We start from the raw sequence: 15896 nt of genomic DNA, 5'->3' as shown, positions 1-15896 counted from the left end.
ACCCAGCACCTAGGATGTCGTAGGTGCCTGACAAATATTAATGGAACGAATAAACGAAGAAACACTCGACGGGTGTATTGACCTGGTGTCTCCTTGTGAATGAGGGCTGGAAGTTCAGACAGCTCCTCCTGGCCCATGAAGAGAACCTGGGGTCTCTGGGAAAGAATGAGCTCCCTTTGAGATGGGGGGCATTTCCTAGCCTGGCAGCTGACCTCCCCAGTGCCTGTGGGGTCAGCCAGCATCTCAGAGTCCCAGCCTCCCACTCAGTTTAATGGGGCCCGCTGCTCCGGCACCTTGCCTCACTGGAATGTGAACCATCCTTCTCCAAAGTGCCTGGATGGTGCCCCCTTTGCACGGACCGTTTACGAAGCTGCAAGACAGGAGGCAGGTGGCCCCTGAGAGTGGCAAGGCTGGTTCTCATTAGCAGCATGTGTCCTAGGCCCTTCCCGGCTGAGTGGAAAGCCACATGTTCCCCATCATCCCGGGCCGCAGAGGGCTTGCCCGCTTGACCTCTACCCCTTAATTGCAATCGGTCCCATGGTCTTCTGCGGTCCCCTGCTCTCAGCAGCTCCAGGTGGCTTCCTAGGAGGAGCTAAGGGGGTGGCCCTGGTGTCTAGCGAGGACTCAGCAGGGGCGGCCCCAGCCATCTGGGTGAAGGTCACACACACAGGCCAAAATCCGAGGACACTGGGCTTGATCAAGCCTCCTGGTGCCATAAAGCCTCTCCCAACATCAACACAACACTCACAGGGAGGATTGTTTTTTCAAGGTAAATATCCTTTTTAAACAGTAGAGCTTAAAACGTGGAAGGCGGTGTTGGAGAAAGAATGCTGGAGGCCGACCGGGCCCAAACCAAGCTCCAGCACTGAGGAGCCGTGTGACCACAGGCCAGTTATGGACCTCTGTTTCCCGCTCTGTGAAATGGGCTGGCAGCTTTCCTGGGGGCCGGAGGGACTGGAGGAGGCTGGCACATACACAGGCTTTCAGTATAGGACCTAGCATGTCTCCTAGGTGTCCAGGAGAGGGAAGCTATTGCTATTACTGGAACAGAAGGTACTCTTCACCACTGGAACCATGTCCAGCGCAGTGGGTATATTTATACATGCTGGGCTGGAAGCAGGGGGAGCTGAGGCAGACCCTGCCCCCGGAGCATATTCCCCAGAAGTGAGGCCTTTTCAACCACTTCTAGGTATCCAGCTGACATGACACTGCTGAAAGATGCTGCTAAGAGGGTGTGAGAGGACCAGCCTGATCCACACAAGGGAACATCTGTGGTCAGACCAGGAGGCAGGCAGAGATGCTGGCCAAAGGGCAGGGCCTGAATTCTGTGTTACTGCCCTGTCCTCCTAACAGGTCCACCCCAGACTCCGTCCTTGTCGTTGGAACCTGGGGGACTGTCTTTCTCTGTGACCTCCCCATGTCCTAGTCGCCCCCTGGCTGGGTACCCCACCTGGGCTCAGGGCACCCACACTGTGGCTCCCCCAGTACACGAGGGGGCTTACAGCCCACCGGGACGGTGGCCACATGAGCCAGAAGCACAGGTGATGGGAACCCCGTGGCTGAGTAGCATCAGGGGTCAGAGTGTAGACCCAGGCTGAGTGTCAAATCCCAGCACCATGGCCACACTCTCATGTATGACCTTCAGCAAGTCACTCGGCCTCGCTGTGCCCTGCTTTTCTCATCTATAAAATGGAGGTGCTAATAGTACCTACCTGTGGAGTTCTCGTGAGGATTAAGTGAGCTACTATGTGTAAAGGTGTTAGGATACTGCCTGCCACAGAGTAAGTGCAAAGTGTCAGCCCTCAGCACTGTTGCGTGGTCTGAGCTGGTAGAAACCTTGCAGGGAAGGCCTGTCCACGCAGCCCAGGCACCTTCAAGCCCTGCCTCCAGTCCAGGCCCCCGGCCTGCCCGCTGGCCCTGCTCCCCAGCTCCATCTTTCGGCTGCCCTCTCTGACCTTCTCGGCTCTCCCTCTCTGCTCCCAGCTCTCACCATAGCCCCTTCCTGGCTGCAGAGCCATCAGGGCCTTGCATGTAGCTTAGCAATTTGCTCTCTGACCTCCCTCCTCTCCCTAGTCAGTGGGTAGGAGCCTCCTGCTTCCCACTGAACGCAGGGGAATGGGTAGGGGGGCTTCATCACCCATTGGGCTAGGCTCTGGGAGCATGAGGCTAGGCCTCTGTGTCCCTAACCCTCTCAACCATGCACAGCAGGGCAGGAAAAGAGCACAGCAGAGCATGGAGACTGCAGCCTGTTGCTGTGGGGGGAGCCCTGGGCGCCCGGGGTCCTGGGTTCTAACGCTGCTTCGGCCTCTATGTGTGGGACCCTGGCCAAGCCCCTTCCTCTCCCCAGGCCTCAGTTTCCCCTTCTGAGAAGGTCGTGCTAGACCATCCTTGAGGTCCTTTCCACCCCGACATTTGGCGATTTAATCGAAGTCCCTTGGGTCGGACGCTCTGAGAAAAACAGCCATTCCTCCTTCCCATAGTCATGCTATCTTCCCGCAGCATCGCCCACGCCCCCCCCTTGGTCCCTAAGGAAGCCTATCTGAGGGGAAGGCTCTCTGCTTTTCCCCAGCCCCCAGCCACTGGGTGGGGGGGACTGGGACCCAGCACTGAGCACAGAACCAGGGCCTTTGAGGGTGAGAGGCGGGCTGGGCTCTGTCAAGAGCAGGAGAGGGTGCTTGGCTCAGGAGACCTGGGCTCTGGGGTAACTGCTTCTTGGGCTTCTGGAACGTGTCCCCGGGAAGCCGGAGCACGGCCACCACTGCCCTCCCGGGAGAGGAGCCAGCACTTTCGCCCTCTGCCTGTGAACAGCAGGGCCGCCTCACAGCTGCTGTCGTTTCACGGCTACAGGGTATGGCCTTGTGAACCCTACCGAGAGGCTGTAACTGAGGTCGGTTTAGTCAGGCCGCTTTCTTTAACATCAGCAGCAGTGAGGCCTGGCCCAGCGGACCGCGTCCCCGTGGTGGCCGTCACACCCAGAGGCGTGGCCAGGACCCGCGCTGGCCCCCCACAGGCCTCCTTACTAACTCACCCATCCCCCCACCCCGAGGAAGGGCAAGAGCCACTTACCGGGGGGCCGCGGGGACCGACGATGGACATCCCGGCATCTCCTGGGGCCCCCTGTGGGGCAGAGAAAGAGGGAGGAGGGGGAGAGGGAGGGGGGCAGGGGTGGGAGGGGAAGAGTAGAAAGGGGCAGCTGGCAGGTGGGGAAGGCGGAGCGGGTGAGGGTGGGTCCCGAGAGCCAGAGGACAAAGCAGGGCAGAGGATACGGGGGAAGATGAGGGACCCAGAGGAGAGGAGATGAAAAGGGGATGGATGGAACATTCGAGAAGGATTGAGATGGGCAGTGGGGAAGCAGGAGGAATGAAGAGAGAAGTGAGCAAGAGCACGTGGTGTGGGGACCAGGGAAAGAGGGCAGTGGGGCCCAGGCCGGAAGCGGGAAAGGAGGATTCAGTGCAGTGATGGGCAAGAGGGGGCCCAGGGAGGGGGGAGGGGGGAGGGAGGGAGAGAGGAGGCCTCAGCTCAGCCATGGCTGCTCAGGCCCCAGAGGCATCCCCACAGGGCCCTGCTCAGGATGCTCCCAACCTGCCCCAGCCCCAGCCAAGTTTCACACCCCCTGAGGTCTTCTTCCCCAGCCCCAGGTGGCCACACGGCTTCACACCCTGGCCCCGGGCTGGAGCTGCTGTAAAGAGAGGGTGGGGAGAAGACACACACTTGCTGTTGGGCCCAGCAGCCCTGAGCCTGAAGGTGGGAGCTGCCTTGCCTCCTAGTCCTGGTGTGACTAGGTGTAGGTCGGGGTGTTTCCCTGGGGGACTCTCTCTGGAGCAGCACAAATAGAGTGTCTAAATCTGAGGGACCAGTGGAGGGCTAGGGAGGGGCTAGAACCAGCTACACAAAACAGCAGTTGTTGCTCTCCTTGCCTCTGGGAAGGGTGACTGCCTAAGGCTGAAATCAGTGCGAAGAGGCGGGCAGGGGACACCCCCTCAGACCTCAGCCAGGGAAGCTGGGACCCTTAGTCCAGGAGTCCCAAGACTCCTGCCCGATGGTGTGGAAGCTGTTAGGAAACCAGGCTGTGAGAGGCTGTGAGGGCAGAGCAGGACAGGCTGGCATGCTCCGCTGGGGCCTGTGTGCCAGGAGGAGGGGATGGGGGCCTCTGGAAGCCCCCCCAAGAGTCCAGGAGGTGGAGGCAGAGGCTGGGGTGGCAGTGTGGAGGGGAAAGTGTGGACTCACCTTCTCGCCTGGTTGGCCCTTTCCTCCCTGTGGCGGCCACATGCAACATGGAGTGCAGGGAAGAGACAGGGAGGGAGAGAAAAAAGAAAGGATGAGAGAGAGGCACACACACAAGAATTCGTGTTAATGGCACAATGACCCAACACAGGAAGTCACCGTGAAATAAGAAACAAAACAAAACACAGATGCTGACACACGACAGGTCCCGAGTCCAACGAGCACAGCACGTGGACGGCTGGTGTCTCGGCCTGAGGGCCGGCCCCAGCCAGATAACTAAGAAGGAAACAGTGGCAGGGGCCTTATGAGGCCCCCTTGCGAGAGGGGTGTGTGTGTGTGTGTGTGTGTGTGTGTGTGTGTGTGTGTGTGTGTGTCAGTCAGAGAGAGACAGAGAGAAAGGAGGACACACCCAGGTCAGAAAGTCGCCTGAGGAGCCGTGACCCCAGCTGCCGGGGTCATTTGAGGAGGGGGTGGCCATGGGAGAGACTTTCCCAAGGACTCTGTGGTGAGGTGGAGTCTAGTTGTTTTGAAGGTCCAACCGAATACCCAAGCACAAAACTGCCAATAGATGCAACAGGAGTCGTTAGGGGTGGCCAGGCAAGATGCGAGGAGGGACACGGGAAGACAGATAGAAGGACACACACACCTGGGGGATGGAGGATGTGGCCGGGATGCAGAGGAAAGTGGGTCATGGCCAAGGACCCCTGTGCGCACAGTGACCAGTGGATACATGGCCCCAAGCCACCCTCATTCGTGGCAGCCCGTGGAGCCACCTCTGGTGGATCATGGGAACAACGCAGGCATTTCATACCCACTGGCCACCCCAGCTCTTATCAGGGGGTCCATGCCAGGGCTCCTACTGGGCAGCCAAATGGGTCCATTGTCACATTTAAAATAGCACCAGCAGCATGAAAGCACCAAAGTGGTTTGAAAATAGCTTTGTGTAGAAGGAAATGGGGAGACCTCCTGTGGCTCTCCTTCCTGCTCCACCGGAGGCTCAGGTGGACACTTCCCCGGCGGGGGTGGGGGGGTGGGGTGGGGGACACATCCACAGGGCCCAAGAAGAAGGGCAGGAGGGGGCAGGCCTGGAGGGATTGCTTTGCACTTTGCTGGCTTCCCTGCAGGCCGGTTAGACTCCTGAAGCTGACCTGTCAGGAGCAAGGACTTTGGTGTCTTGGGTACAAGACCCAATTCTGCCCCAATCCTGGGCAAACTGAGTCTCAACGTGCTCATTGATAAATGGGATCTCAGAGGGCTACGGTGAAGAACGTGCCTGGCCCAGGCCCACCCACAGCTAGCCTCGGAGAAAGGCGGCTGAATGCGGTCTCGCTAATCTACACAGGGAAGGACCCAGTGACAGTCTGGGGGACTCAGGGTTTGGAGTTAGAGAACTGAAGCCTAGAGACAGGGTCAGGCCGGAATTGCACGGTGCTGTGATCTGGGACGTGGTTGGACAGTTGCACGCGGGGGTGGCCCAGGGCTCCCAGCCTCCATGTCTTGACAGACAGTTCTTGGGTAGCCCTGGGGAGCTCAAAGCTCTGTGACATGGAACACTTGTCCTGAACCTCTGAAATGTCCCAGGTCCTAGGCCTAGGACTGCGGCTTCTTCCTAAGGATCAGACCCTCCGTAGAGCTGTGATGCCAGTGGAGGGGGCCTGGGCAGGGTGAGTTCCATTATCAAGGTCAAGAGCACAGGTCTGGAGTCAGACTGCCTGGATTAAAGTCCCTGATCAGCCACTTCCTAGACCTGTGACCTTGGGACAGACGCTTAACATCTGAGCCTCAGTTCTCTCATCTGAACAATGGGGTAGAAACTGGGCCCACCTCATGCAGTAGGCCCTTAGCACAGTGCCAAGCACACCGGGAGCACTTTCAAGTGGTAGCTATGATTGGGTGCCTTTTCTCTGAGCACTGGGTTCACACCAGGTCAGCAAACTCACACAGGATGCCATACCCAGGCCTAAGGCCAACCCGGCCCAGGAGGTGAGGTTACCAGGCAAAGCATGTGAGTGACATGGAAGGACGGCACGGGGCAAGTTGGGGCACTGGGAGCCAGGGTGGAGGTTGAGGCTGGCGGCTGGTGGGGAGTTCGAGGTCAGACGGGGAGAGCAGCTTGGGCCACGTCCTAGACTAGGCTGGGGGGTGGTGAGGCCAGCGTGTGGCCATCACTGCCTTAGGCTGCCACCAGGTGCTGCCCATTCCAGCCCCTCGGAGGCTAGAAGCCACCAGGAAAAACCCTGGTGCTGGGACCTTAAAGCCTAGTACCAACCTTCCCATTTCTGAGATACAAGCTCCCTATCAAATATGCCCTTTCATCATCTTACTGTTTTCAGCGGGAAACGATGAATGTTTTAACCCCCAGCCTCCTGCCGAGGATTTGGACGCCCTGCCTGGAAGCAAGCCCTTTCTGCATCACTAGCCTCTGTCTAGGGAAGATGACTACGGAGCTGGCTCCACTGCAGTTTCTGTAGAGCATTTTCAGTTTGCATTTCTTGCCATCTTTCGCTACTCTTGCCGGGGGATGGTTGCAGGAGCAGCTATAAATCTGGGGGTGAGCTGCCAGCCTCGGGAGGTTAGGGAGTGGAGTGGGTGGGAGTCCTCAGTAGTGACTGGCGATGAGCTTTATTCATGCCATTTTTGGATTTTTCCTTTGCCATGGCAGTTCTCTGGAGAGTAAAGCCATATAGCAAGATCGGAAGGATTGGAATAAAACTTTTCCCTCCTCCTTGAAGCAGACTTGGGTGGGGGAAGGGAGAGGTCCGACCCCTCCTTAGGGTGGGGTAGGCAACGTCTTGCCATGGTCTGCAGGACAGGCCGGCACGGGGAAGCAAGCAATGGCCACACACGCAGGCACAGGTGCTCCAACTCACCACACGTCCAGGCATCCCAATGGCACCTTTGTCCCCCTGATGGAGGCAGAAACATACAGATGTGACTGGAGCCAGGCCAGCACGTGAAGGACCCCATGGCTAGCTACACACCCAAGACCTGGTTTGCATGGGCACTTGGGATGATTCCCAGGCGTCACGTGGGTGAACTCGCCCCTTTCAGTCCCACAGACTGTCTGGCCGCATCCTCGCCACGCGGAACTAGGCACGGAGCAGGGTGAATGAATGGCAGCTCCCGTGTGACAGATGGGCGAATCACTTCCCTTGGTCTATCTCTGCCAGAGCTGGGGAGCAGCGCCCACGTCCCCCAGCTCCTCCCCAGGCCCTGTGTCTGCGAAGGCCACCAACAGAGTCCTGCCCCTCCTCACTGTCACACCCAGGCCCCACCCCGTCCCGCGCCAATAGTGCGCCCTGTGGGTTCAGCCGCAACAGGAGTTTCAGCTGCTGAGAGGGAACTGCTTTGTTTTGCAGCCAGGGGTTACATCTTCTCACTCTGGAAATCTGCTTATTAAGTTTTGTTCCTCCCTCTTTTGGTAGAGAATATTTTTTTGCAATCATATATGTGCAGACCCATAAAATCTGGGGTGGGGCTTGGGGTTTGCCAGGGGCCTGGAAGGATGGAAAACAACAGGGGCTGAAAATCAGACGGTGTTTGTCCCGGCAGGAGAGAGCTGGGTTTGTGGGTTCCCCTGAAGGGTGGGCATTTCTGGGGTGATTCTGTGTCTGCTGATCTCACTTAGGCAAAACGTCCCGAGGGATGGTTAGCATCCCAAGATGTATGTGGACGCACCAGGGAATAGCAACCAGCTCTGAATTAGGCTACTGTTACATGTACACTTGTCAAGGCCGAAGGTGTCTTTAGTAAACCATTCAGACTTTGGGAAAGGGTGGCAGGGTTGCAGCAATACGTGGATATCTGTTTTATATATATATATATATATATATACACACGTGGATCTGTTTCTTGAACCTCCCTGAACATCCGGATCTCTCCCCCGGGACTGCTGGGAGGATGCCAAGAGACAATGGTTCTGGAACGCTAACTCCGGGTGCCTGGCACCTGGTGAGTGCTGTGTAAACTACGTCTACAGGTAGTGAGCCCAGTATGGCCACAGGCAAGTGATTTTTATAAGCACGTGTGTACTTCACACTTTTGTATTTCACAAGAGACCAGCATCCGCAAATCTTTTTGTGGGTCACTCCCAGGTCCCTGTGCTCGGAAGCACGAGCAGGACTGTGACCCTCCCTGCTGAGGACGACAGGCCTGCTGGTCCCAACAACCCACTCACTCTTGGGCTTCTGAATGATATTGCAGGATGTGTGTTTTGGTTTCTTTTCATTTCTTTTTTAAAACTAATGTTCTTTGCAGTCCTGGCCATAAAATGCTCGGGTTAGGGGCTGGCATGGAAGGGCCAGAGGCTGAAAACTCTGTGCGGCAGCCCCTGCTCTGAGAATTGCCCCCAAATGCTTTTTAAAGGTGGACATTGTCAGAAAAAAACAAAGTCTGCCCACATTCTCCCAGTCAGCTGATTTTTCCCCTCCTTGGATTTCATGGGACAGAGTCCTCCATCCTTCTTTGCTCCAGGGCTCGTACTTGCTGGGAGAGTTTTCATTTTCAAGGGCTAAACATTTGCCCACATGCATTTCATTAAATAAGTCACTGCTGGACATGAATTCTAGAAGCTGCTGGTTTAGTCAAGAGGTTACAGTATAATTCATGTCTAAAAGAGGAGTAACTGGAATAAGAGGGATGCACAGAAGGCTCTGGAATCCAGGGGGTGTGGCCTTCAGCGCAGGGAGAGAGGGCAGCCTGATGCCAGCCCTGGCTCCCCCTCCACGCCCACCTCGGCCCTCTGGCTGGCTACAGCATCTCGCCTGAGCCACTACCCATCCAAGGGCCCGCGGTATCCGGTACTCAATGCATCTATGCCCCAGGCTACACCCCACAGGGCAATGCCTTTGAAGACTTTAAAGATAGTCCTCAAATGTCGAGTACGGACCGCGGGAAACAGTAGTATGGGATGGTATGTGGTAACACGGGACCTCAAACAGGTCTACAACTGAAGCTTGGACAATCGGACAAGCTATTGTACCTATCTCTGTTTCCTCATCTATAAAATGGGCATAATAATACCCATTTCATTGAGCTGGTGAACAAATCAAATGTATAAAGAGGGATTAGCAGAGTGCCTGGCACCTATGAAGGTCTGAGACATGGCTACTAGTACTATTGATACTTTTGTCCCAGAGTCCCCATGGTTTCTAGCACTCAGAAATGGTAACTGGGGGGAAAACAAAGGTTTTGAGTCTACTCTTACCAGAGGACACAGGACAAAGCAGGGACAGTGGCCTTCGACTAAGCTGGTGCATACCAGTAAGGAGGACACCCAGTAAGTCAGGGAACTGCCTCCCCATCCAGCCCCCCATTATAGGGCCACCAGTATGGAAGTCAGGTGCGGCCCTGGATAGGCCTGCATGAAGTCATTTGCCTGCCTGGGCCCCAGGAAAGGTGCCAAGGAGCTTCACCCTCAGCTGTAGGTTAGAGACGCTGGAGAGAGGCCTCCTACCCAGACACACCTGGAGGAAAGCAGCCACCCAACCTCTCCTGTCCTTGGATTGAGAAAGAGCCCGTGAGAGAGATGCAAAGGAAAAAAGAAATGAAAGCTACTTACCGGGAGGCCAGGTCTTCCAGCAGGACCCTGAAATAAAGGGGGAAAGAGTGAAGTTTAGGAAGGTCAGGGTATTGTTCCACAGAGCCCAGCCAGCTGTGTGACCTTGGAGTCACTTGTGCTCTATAAGCCTCTGTTATTTTATGAACAAAATGAAGAGAGGGCCATAATCCCTAAGCTTCCTTTCAGTTCTAGCATGCATTCACGCACGCACTCACTCACTCATTCATTCATAAAAACAGTGAGCAGTGGTCTCCTCCGTGCCAGGCTCAGGGCAGGTGCAGGGAACAGAAAGACAAGAATGTCCCTTCGTATCTCTGTCCCTCAAGGATCATCAGGGCTCTAGGACTCACCGGCATGTCCCCTCTCTCTGAGTCTCTGTGCCTCAGTGTCCCCCACTCATGTGTGTTGGTCCTGGCCTGGGAAAGGGCCCAAGGGGCTGGAGCTTGGTCTTCCCTGTCCTACGACACAGGGGAAGCTAGATGCCAGCTCTGATGGAGCCGGTCTGCCTGGGACGCTTCTGCTGGGTCTGCCCCATCTGAGCCGATGGACCATGGCCAGGGAGCAGGGCGTGGGAAGGGTGTGGGCCTCTCTAGGGGGCCTCTTGCCCTCTATTGGGATGGTGAAGGGGGCAGTGGGACTTCCTTCCTTTAATGCCTCTAACTAGCTTCAGGCCACCCTCTCTACAATGGGTTGGCGCTGGCAGTGAAGCAGGAGACTGGACCCCACCCTGTGTGGCTCCAGAAGTCTGTCTTCACTGACCACAGCCATGTCTTTCTCAAGCTCTTTTTTTTTTTTTTTTTTTTCTTTTTGCGGTACGCGGGCCTCTCACTGTCGTGGCCTCTCCCGTTGCGGAGCACAGGCTCCAGACGTGCAGGCTCAGTGGCCATGGCTCACGGGCCCAGCCGCTCTGCGGCATGTGGGATCTTCCCGGACCGGGGCACGAACCCGTGTCCCCTGCATCGGCAGGCGGACTCTCAACCACTGCGCCACCAGGGAAGCCCCTCAAACTTTTTTTATGACCCTAGGACTCCTGCCTAGCACAGTTCTGGGTATAGACTAAACACTCCATACGATGGATCTGAAATCCCACTGAAAAGAGGAAAACATTCAAAAAAAAGTCGATCATAATAGATATTCGCATAGTAATATGCACAGGAGGGGGCTCAGGAACAAAGCAGCTTCTGAGAAAGTCATGTGTTTTTCACTCTGGCCCCCAAGTTCCAGATGGATCTGATACAAGAGGGTGGCGGAGAAACTGCTCTAGGAGCTGCCTGGTGAGGTGTCATGGGGCGCCATGCGGAGCGGGAGGACCCCCTGCGGAGAGCTTCTGGAGCTGAGCCCCAGCCTGGCACGGCCGGGGCCTGGGATCAGGAGAGATGCAGTCTTGGTACGGGAGAAAGCAGCAGGCTTTAGGTAAGAGCAGGGCTCTGCAGTCAGCCTGCCTGGCCGTCACTGACTAGTCGGTGACTTGGGGCAAGTCGCTTGGCCTCCCTGTATCTCAGTTTCCTCATCTTGTAAATGGGAGAACAATCATATCTACCTCTCGGGACTGAATGAGGTCATTTGTGTAGAGCACTCAGCACACGGGCCGGCATGCAGCGAGCGCTGAATGCTGCGATCATTAGGAAAGAAGAGGACTGGCCGGGAGGTGCGTGGAGCTGGCCCCTGGTCTCGCCCTCCAGAGGCTCTGCCATCAGGTGAGTTTCTCTCCTTCCAGGTGTCCTGCTCTTCCCACAGACCCACAGCGGCGCCAGGAGGGGGTCTCAGGGTGCCCACCTGGAGACAAGTCCATCTGCCTCAGGGCTGCTGAGGCAACGCAGGCGGCACCAGGAGTAATGCCCCTGGCACCACCCCACCCGCCGGGTCCCTTGCTCCTGAGGACATCCCAGAGGTGGGGGCGGGGGTGGGGTGATGCCCCCCCAGAGAACCAAGCTCGGGGGATGCTGGTTAGCGGCCCCGTGGGCATGTAGCCCATGCCCACCCTTTCACTCTGCTTTGCCCCCAGGCACTAAAACGTAAGCTCCCAAGGCAGGCAGGGCACTTTCTGTTTTGTTCACGGATGTGTCCCCAGTGCCTTAAGGAGTGCTGAGCTCTTAGTAGCTCCTTAATTCATGTTTGTGAACGAATGAACCTGAGGGCGGGTACCACAAACCTGGGGACTCAGCCCCTTCTTTCCCAGCTCTGCAAAGACAGCTCGGGCACCCAATGTTCTCAAACCAGAGCTGTAGCACTGAGCCAATCCCCCTTCCTGTCATTTCTAAATGCTATCAGGGAGTGGGCCAACAAGGGGCCACCACCTCCCTCCCGTCCCAGGAGGCAGACGGGCCTGTGGGGAGTTCCCAACCTCACACAGGGGGTCTAACCCCGATAGGGACAGAGGGGCAGTCTCCCCACTGCTCCTGTGTACTGAACAACATCACCTGTACGCGGGAGGAACTTCTCTAGGGTCTCAGCACCAGGGAAAGCTATGCTTCACCCAACAGCCAGGGGTGCTCCCACCTTACTGCCCCCTGACTCTTGTAACAGCTCTGCTTCCCTCTTTGCTCTGACCACCAAGAAGCTCAAAGCTGCGCCTGTGGCTCATCTGCACAGGATGTTGTGGTGTCATCAGCTCTGGATTCTCCTTGTTTTCTTGCCTCTGCTCTCCACACTCCCCTCCACTGTTTCCGTATCTAGTTTATAATCACCCCGAAATGTTTCTTGGAATAAGGTGGGGTAGAAATAAAATGAAATAGTAAATTAATTTATAAAAATACAAAGAATAATAATTTCTTCCTGAAAATTAAAGACTTGTCAGAATCTTTGGGGATCATCTAGGGAAGTCTTCTGTTTTTAGAATTTAAATGAGTAGATACATTCTAAATGGAAAAAAAATATACGTACATACACACATATATATGTATGCATAATATATATACATATACACATATATACATACATATATATATTCCTTACAACACCTGGATGAGGCAGGTACTATTACTACTCCCATTTTATAGATAAGGAAACTGAGGCACAGAGAGGTAAAGTAATTTGTCCAAGGTCACACAGCTAGAAGTGGCAGAGCCAGGATTCGGACCCAGGCGGCTTCCCTCCAGAGTCCATGCTTGAAATCACTCAATTACACTGCTTCCATAAAAGCACATGAGCTCCTAACACATAGTAAGTGTTAGCTAGTATTTCAGCAAGGATCATTTTCAACCAGGGCTGGCAGCTGGACTTCATACATTTCCTTATATTCCTTCGGAGAAAGAGACATGCATACTTCCCTTGGTCATCTGCTTCAGTCTCACAATTCCTGTAATTAAGAAATTCTCTTAAATCTAGTGCAGGGATGGCCAGCAACTGTCAGCTTGAGCGCGGACTCCAGTGGATTGGTAGTGACTGAGTAAAGCATTCTGTTAAGAAGCCTCTTAATTGATTAGCGATGTCTGCCATGGACAGGAGCGGTGGGGTAGTGGTGGGCCCCACCGCTCAGATGATTCCTGCTGCTGCTTAAATCTATCCTCCATGGTTGTGTTATCTAGGCACTGACCACAGTAACCAGTGTCACCCCAGAGGTGCCCCTGAAAAACACCCAGAGGGTGGCAGACAGGCATTGTGACCAGCTGCCATCTCCCTCTCCCTGCTTCTGGCTGGCGGCATTCTTCCTTTGCGGGAAGCAGAGAGAACGGGCTAGGGGGTGATTTCCACCCCGGCCAGCTTCCCATTTCCTCCTCATCCTGCCTTGCGGTTTCAGCCAGAGTTGGGTGAAGACTCAGGCCTCTTCTGCGTCAGGCTGAGAATTCAGGGAAGCTACCCGGGCTCCTCTCCCTCAGTCCATGGGAGTGGTGGCTGGGCAGGCAGGGATTGTGAGGAGAGGCTCATATCCCGCCCCCGCCCCGGCCCCGATCTGCTCTGCACTGCAGAGCCCCCAGCAGTGACAGCACCCTCCCTGGCTGGGGAAAGTTGTGGGGTGAGGCCAGCAGAAGCTCTCAGGATGCTGCATTCCTGGTGAGGGCAGCCCTCAAGTCAGGCAGGGACCCAGAGCTGACTGGGGTTAGCCCCGCAGCCTGGCTGTGGGAACGAGGTGTATGCGGGAGGTCCCTGGAATGGGGGGAGGTGAGGACCCTTTTTGGCTTTGTCACACAGAAGGGGGAAGCAGCCCATCTCCAGCAGGTGGTCTGTCGAAGTTTCCTATGGCAGAGTTTATTCTGGAAGATTGATGACAGGAATCGAGATCTGACATCCAAAGCGTGGATGATAAATCATCCCTCCTCTTTTCAGGGAACGACAGGATTTTCCTCTCTCTCTGTAACTGAGCAGTGAGCGAGCTGGGCGGGATCGTCAGCCCAGGTTCAATGTGCCTTTCAGGACACAGATGGAATGGGACATCATGGTCTTGTTACAGCTTAGGCGGCTGTTCTCGTTGGTTCAGATCGAGAGAACAGCTATGGAAATGACTTCTCCGAGGAAGGGACGATGATAGGGCTGCTTTCAGTATCCTTGAGAAAGATCTGATGTGGAGGGCTCGGCCCTTTCAACTCCGATACCCAGCTCCCCCGGCGACCTCTGGGCCTTTTGTTGGGATATCAAATGCTGTCCTCAGAAGACATGCCCCTGTTCTCTGGATCTATTACTTCGAGGAGACGGTCTCCTCGGGCTCTTCTCAGGTTCTCTGGAAATGGCTCAGCTCCCCCGCCCCGCCTCTGGCTTTAGGGTGATGCCAGGGGAAGGAGCCCGACAGGCTGCCTCTAGTTTGTGTTGTTTCCCAATCTAACCCGCTGACGTCATTCTCTTACATAAAACCCCTGCCACCACCACCAACCACCACCTGCCCCAAGTGATCTGGCCAGATGGAGAGGCCCACTCGGCGGTGCGGACACCACATCCTCAGGAGCAGTCCACGCTTAGAGCCGCTCACCGACCTGTTTACTGAAAGGCAGGGGACTTTCAAGGACCAGACCCGACCAGAGATGATCTCTTTCTTCTTTCTAATACCCGGTGCTTCTATGACTCCACTTGCCTCTTTGGGGGACAAAGGAGCAGGCTAACAATGGGGCAAACCAGCCTTTCAGATTGCAACTGGGACGTGTTCTGCCCGGGGCACAACTATGGTCTGGCCCTGGAGGCTGCAGAGGTGGGTGGAAAGCAAAATGACTGCCGTGTCAACCTTCTGGAGGGACCTTGCAGACTTCAGTGGAGGGTGTAGGGGCCTCAATCCCCCCACCCAGGGCCCGGTTACCAGCAGGGAGCAAGGTCTTTCAGATGCGTGAGACCAGGCTTCAAGGGAGCACTTACAGGAGGTCCTGAAAGAGAGAGAGAAAATGCCAGGGTCAGTGTCAGTGCCATAAGGGCTGCTTAGAAGCAGCGTCCAAGAATTCTTCAGCTGAGGGGTTTCCATCTGGTCTTCCAAGTTTGTATTTTCCTGGCCCACTGTCACCAATATAATCTCTTCCCCCTTTATTTCATCTCTGTATTTTTATCACTGGATGAGAAATCCAGAGGTCTGGGCCCCAGGTGCAGCCAGGCCGGGGCCCTAACTTCCTGAACTGTCCTTTCCACACCTCAACTTCCGACCCCACAAAACGCGCTCCCTGGGACCCGTCCCAGCTTGGGCACAAAGTGGCTTTGCCGAACACAGGGCGCTGGGCACCAAGGCTTTTTGCCAAGGGTCAGAGTGTTACAGAACCTGGAGGCTGTGATTATCAGCATGTCCGTTGTCTCTCCACGCTCACACGAAATGCAACAGAAAACAGGCAGGAACAGCAGGGGCCAAAGGAGGTTTCTCACTGGGTTCCCCACCTGATGTTTATCAGGCCTGTCCTGGTTTCTGTTAAGCTCTGAGTCAGGCTTTCTGCCCTCCTGGGTCCGCTGCCCACTCCCTCTTTCTCACCGCCTGCCTCTGTGCCCTGGCCCTACCCTCCCTCCAAGCTCTCTCCTTTCTTTCCTCCTCCTTGTGGCCACTCTCCCTCCTCCCTCCCACAGCCCTCAGCATGAGCCCTATCTCATTACGGACAACAGCGGCGGAGAATTACAAATTCAAATGGTCAGCAAAAGGGGCAGGAGGACGGGTGGGGAGGTAAGGGAGAGAAAAAGCGGCGGCCGAAAGATAGGAAACTGAAAGGCATTT

At 55.7% G+C, this 15896-nt stretch overlaps 1 protein-coding gene across 23 annotated transcripts in view; it reads right to left on the bottom strand.

Moving 5' to 3' along the window:
- The window catches only part of COL13A1 (collagen type XIII alpha 1 chain), a 159555-nt gene that overhangs the window by 68822 nt on the left and 74837 nt on the right, over positions 1-15896 (bottom strand). For 17 of the 23 annotated variants that reach the window (XM_029245688.1, XM_029245666.1, XM_029245678.1 and 14 more), the window contains exons 3-7: positions 15065-15072; positions 9785-9811; positions 7095-7130; positions 4228-4254; positions 3067-3117 (exon numbers count right to left, since the gene is read on the bottom strand). In XM_029245688.1, the coding sequence (XP_029101521.1) occupies positions 3067-3117; positions 4228-4254; positions 7095-7109 (93 nt within the window). In that variant the 5' untranslated portion in view covers positions 7110-7130; positions 9785-9811; positions 15065-15072. Of the gene's footprint in view, positions 1-3066; positions 3118-4227; positions 4255-7094; positions 7131-9784; positions 9812-15008; positions 15073-15896 lie in introns of all 23 variants that reach the window. The other 6 variants (XM_029245689.1, XM_029245671.1, XM_029245675.1 and 3 more) reach the window with 3 other exon arrangements.

The sequence above is a fragment of the Monodon monoceros genome, unplaced genomic scaffold (assembly GCF_005190385.1).
Source record: "Monodon monoceros isolate NGI ecotype Baffin Bay Population unplaced genomic scaffold, NGI_Narwhal_1 Super_Scaffold_4, whole genome shotgun sequence".
Classification (NCBI taxonomy): Eukaryota; Metazoa; Chordata; class Mammalia; order Artiodactyla; family Monodontidae; genus Monodon; species Monodon monoceros.
This window is presented reverse-complemented; position numbering and strand designations above follow the sequence as displayed.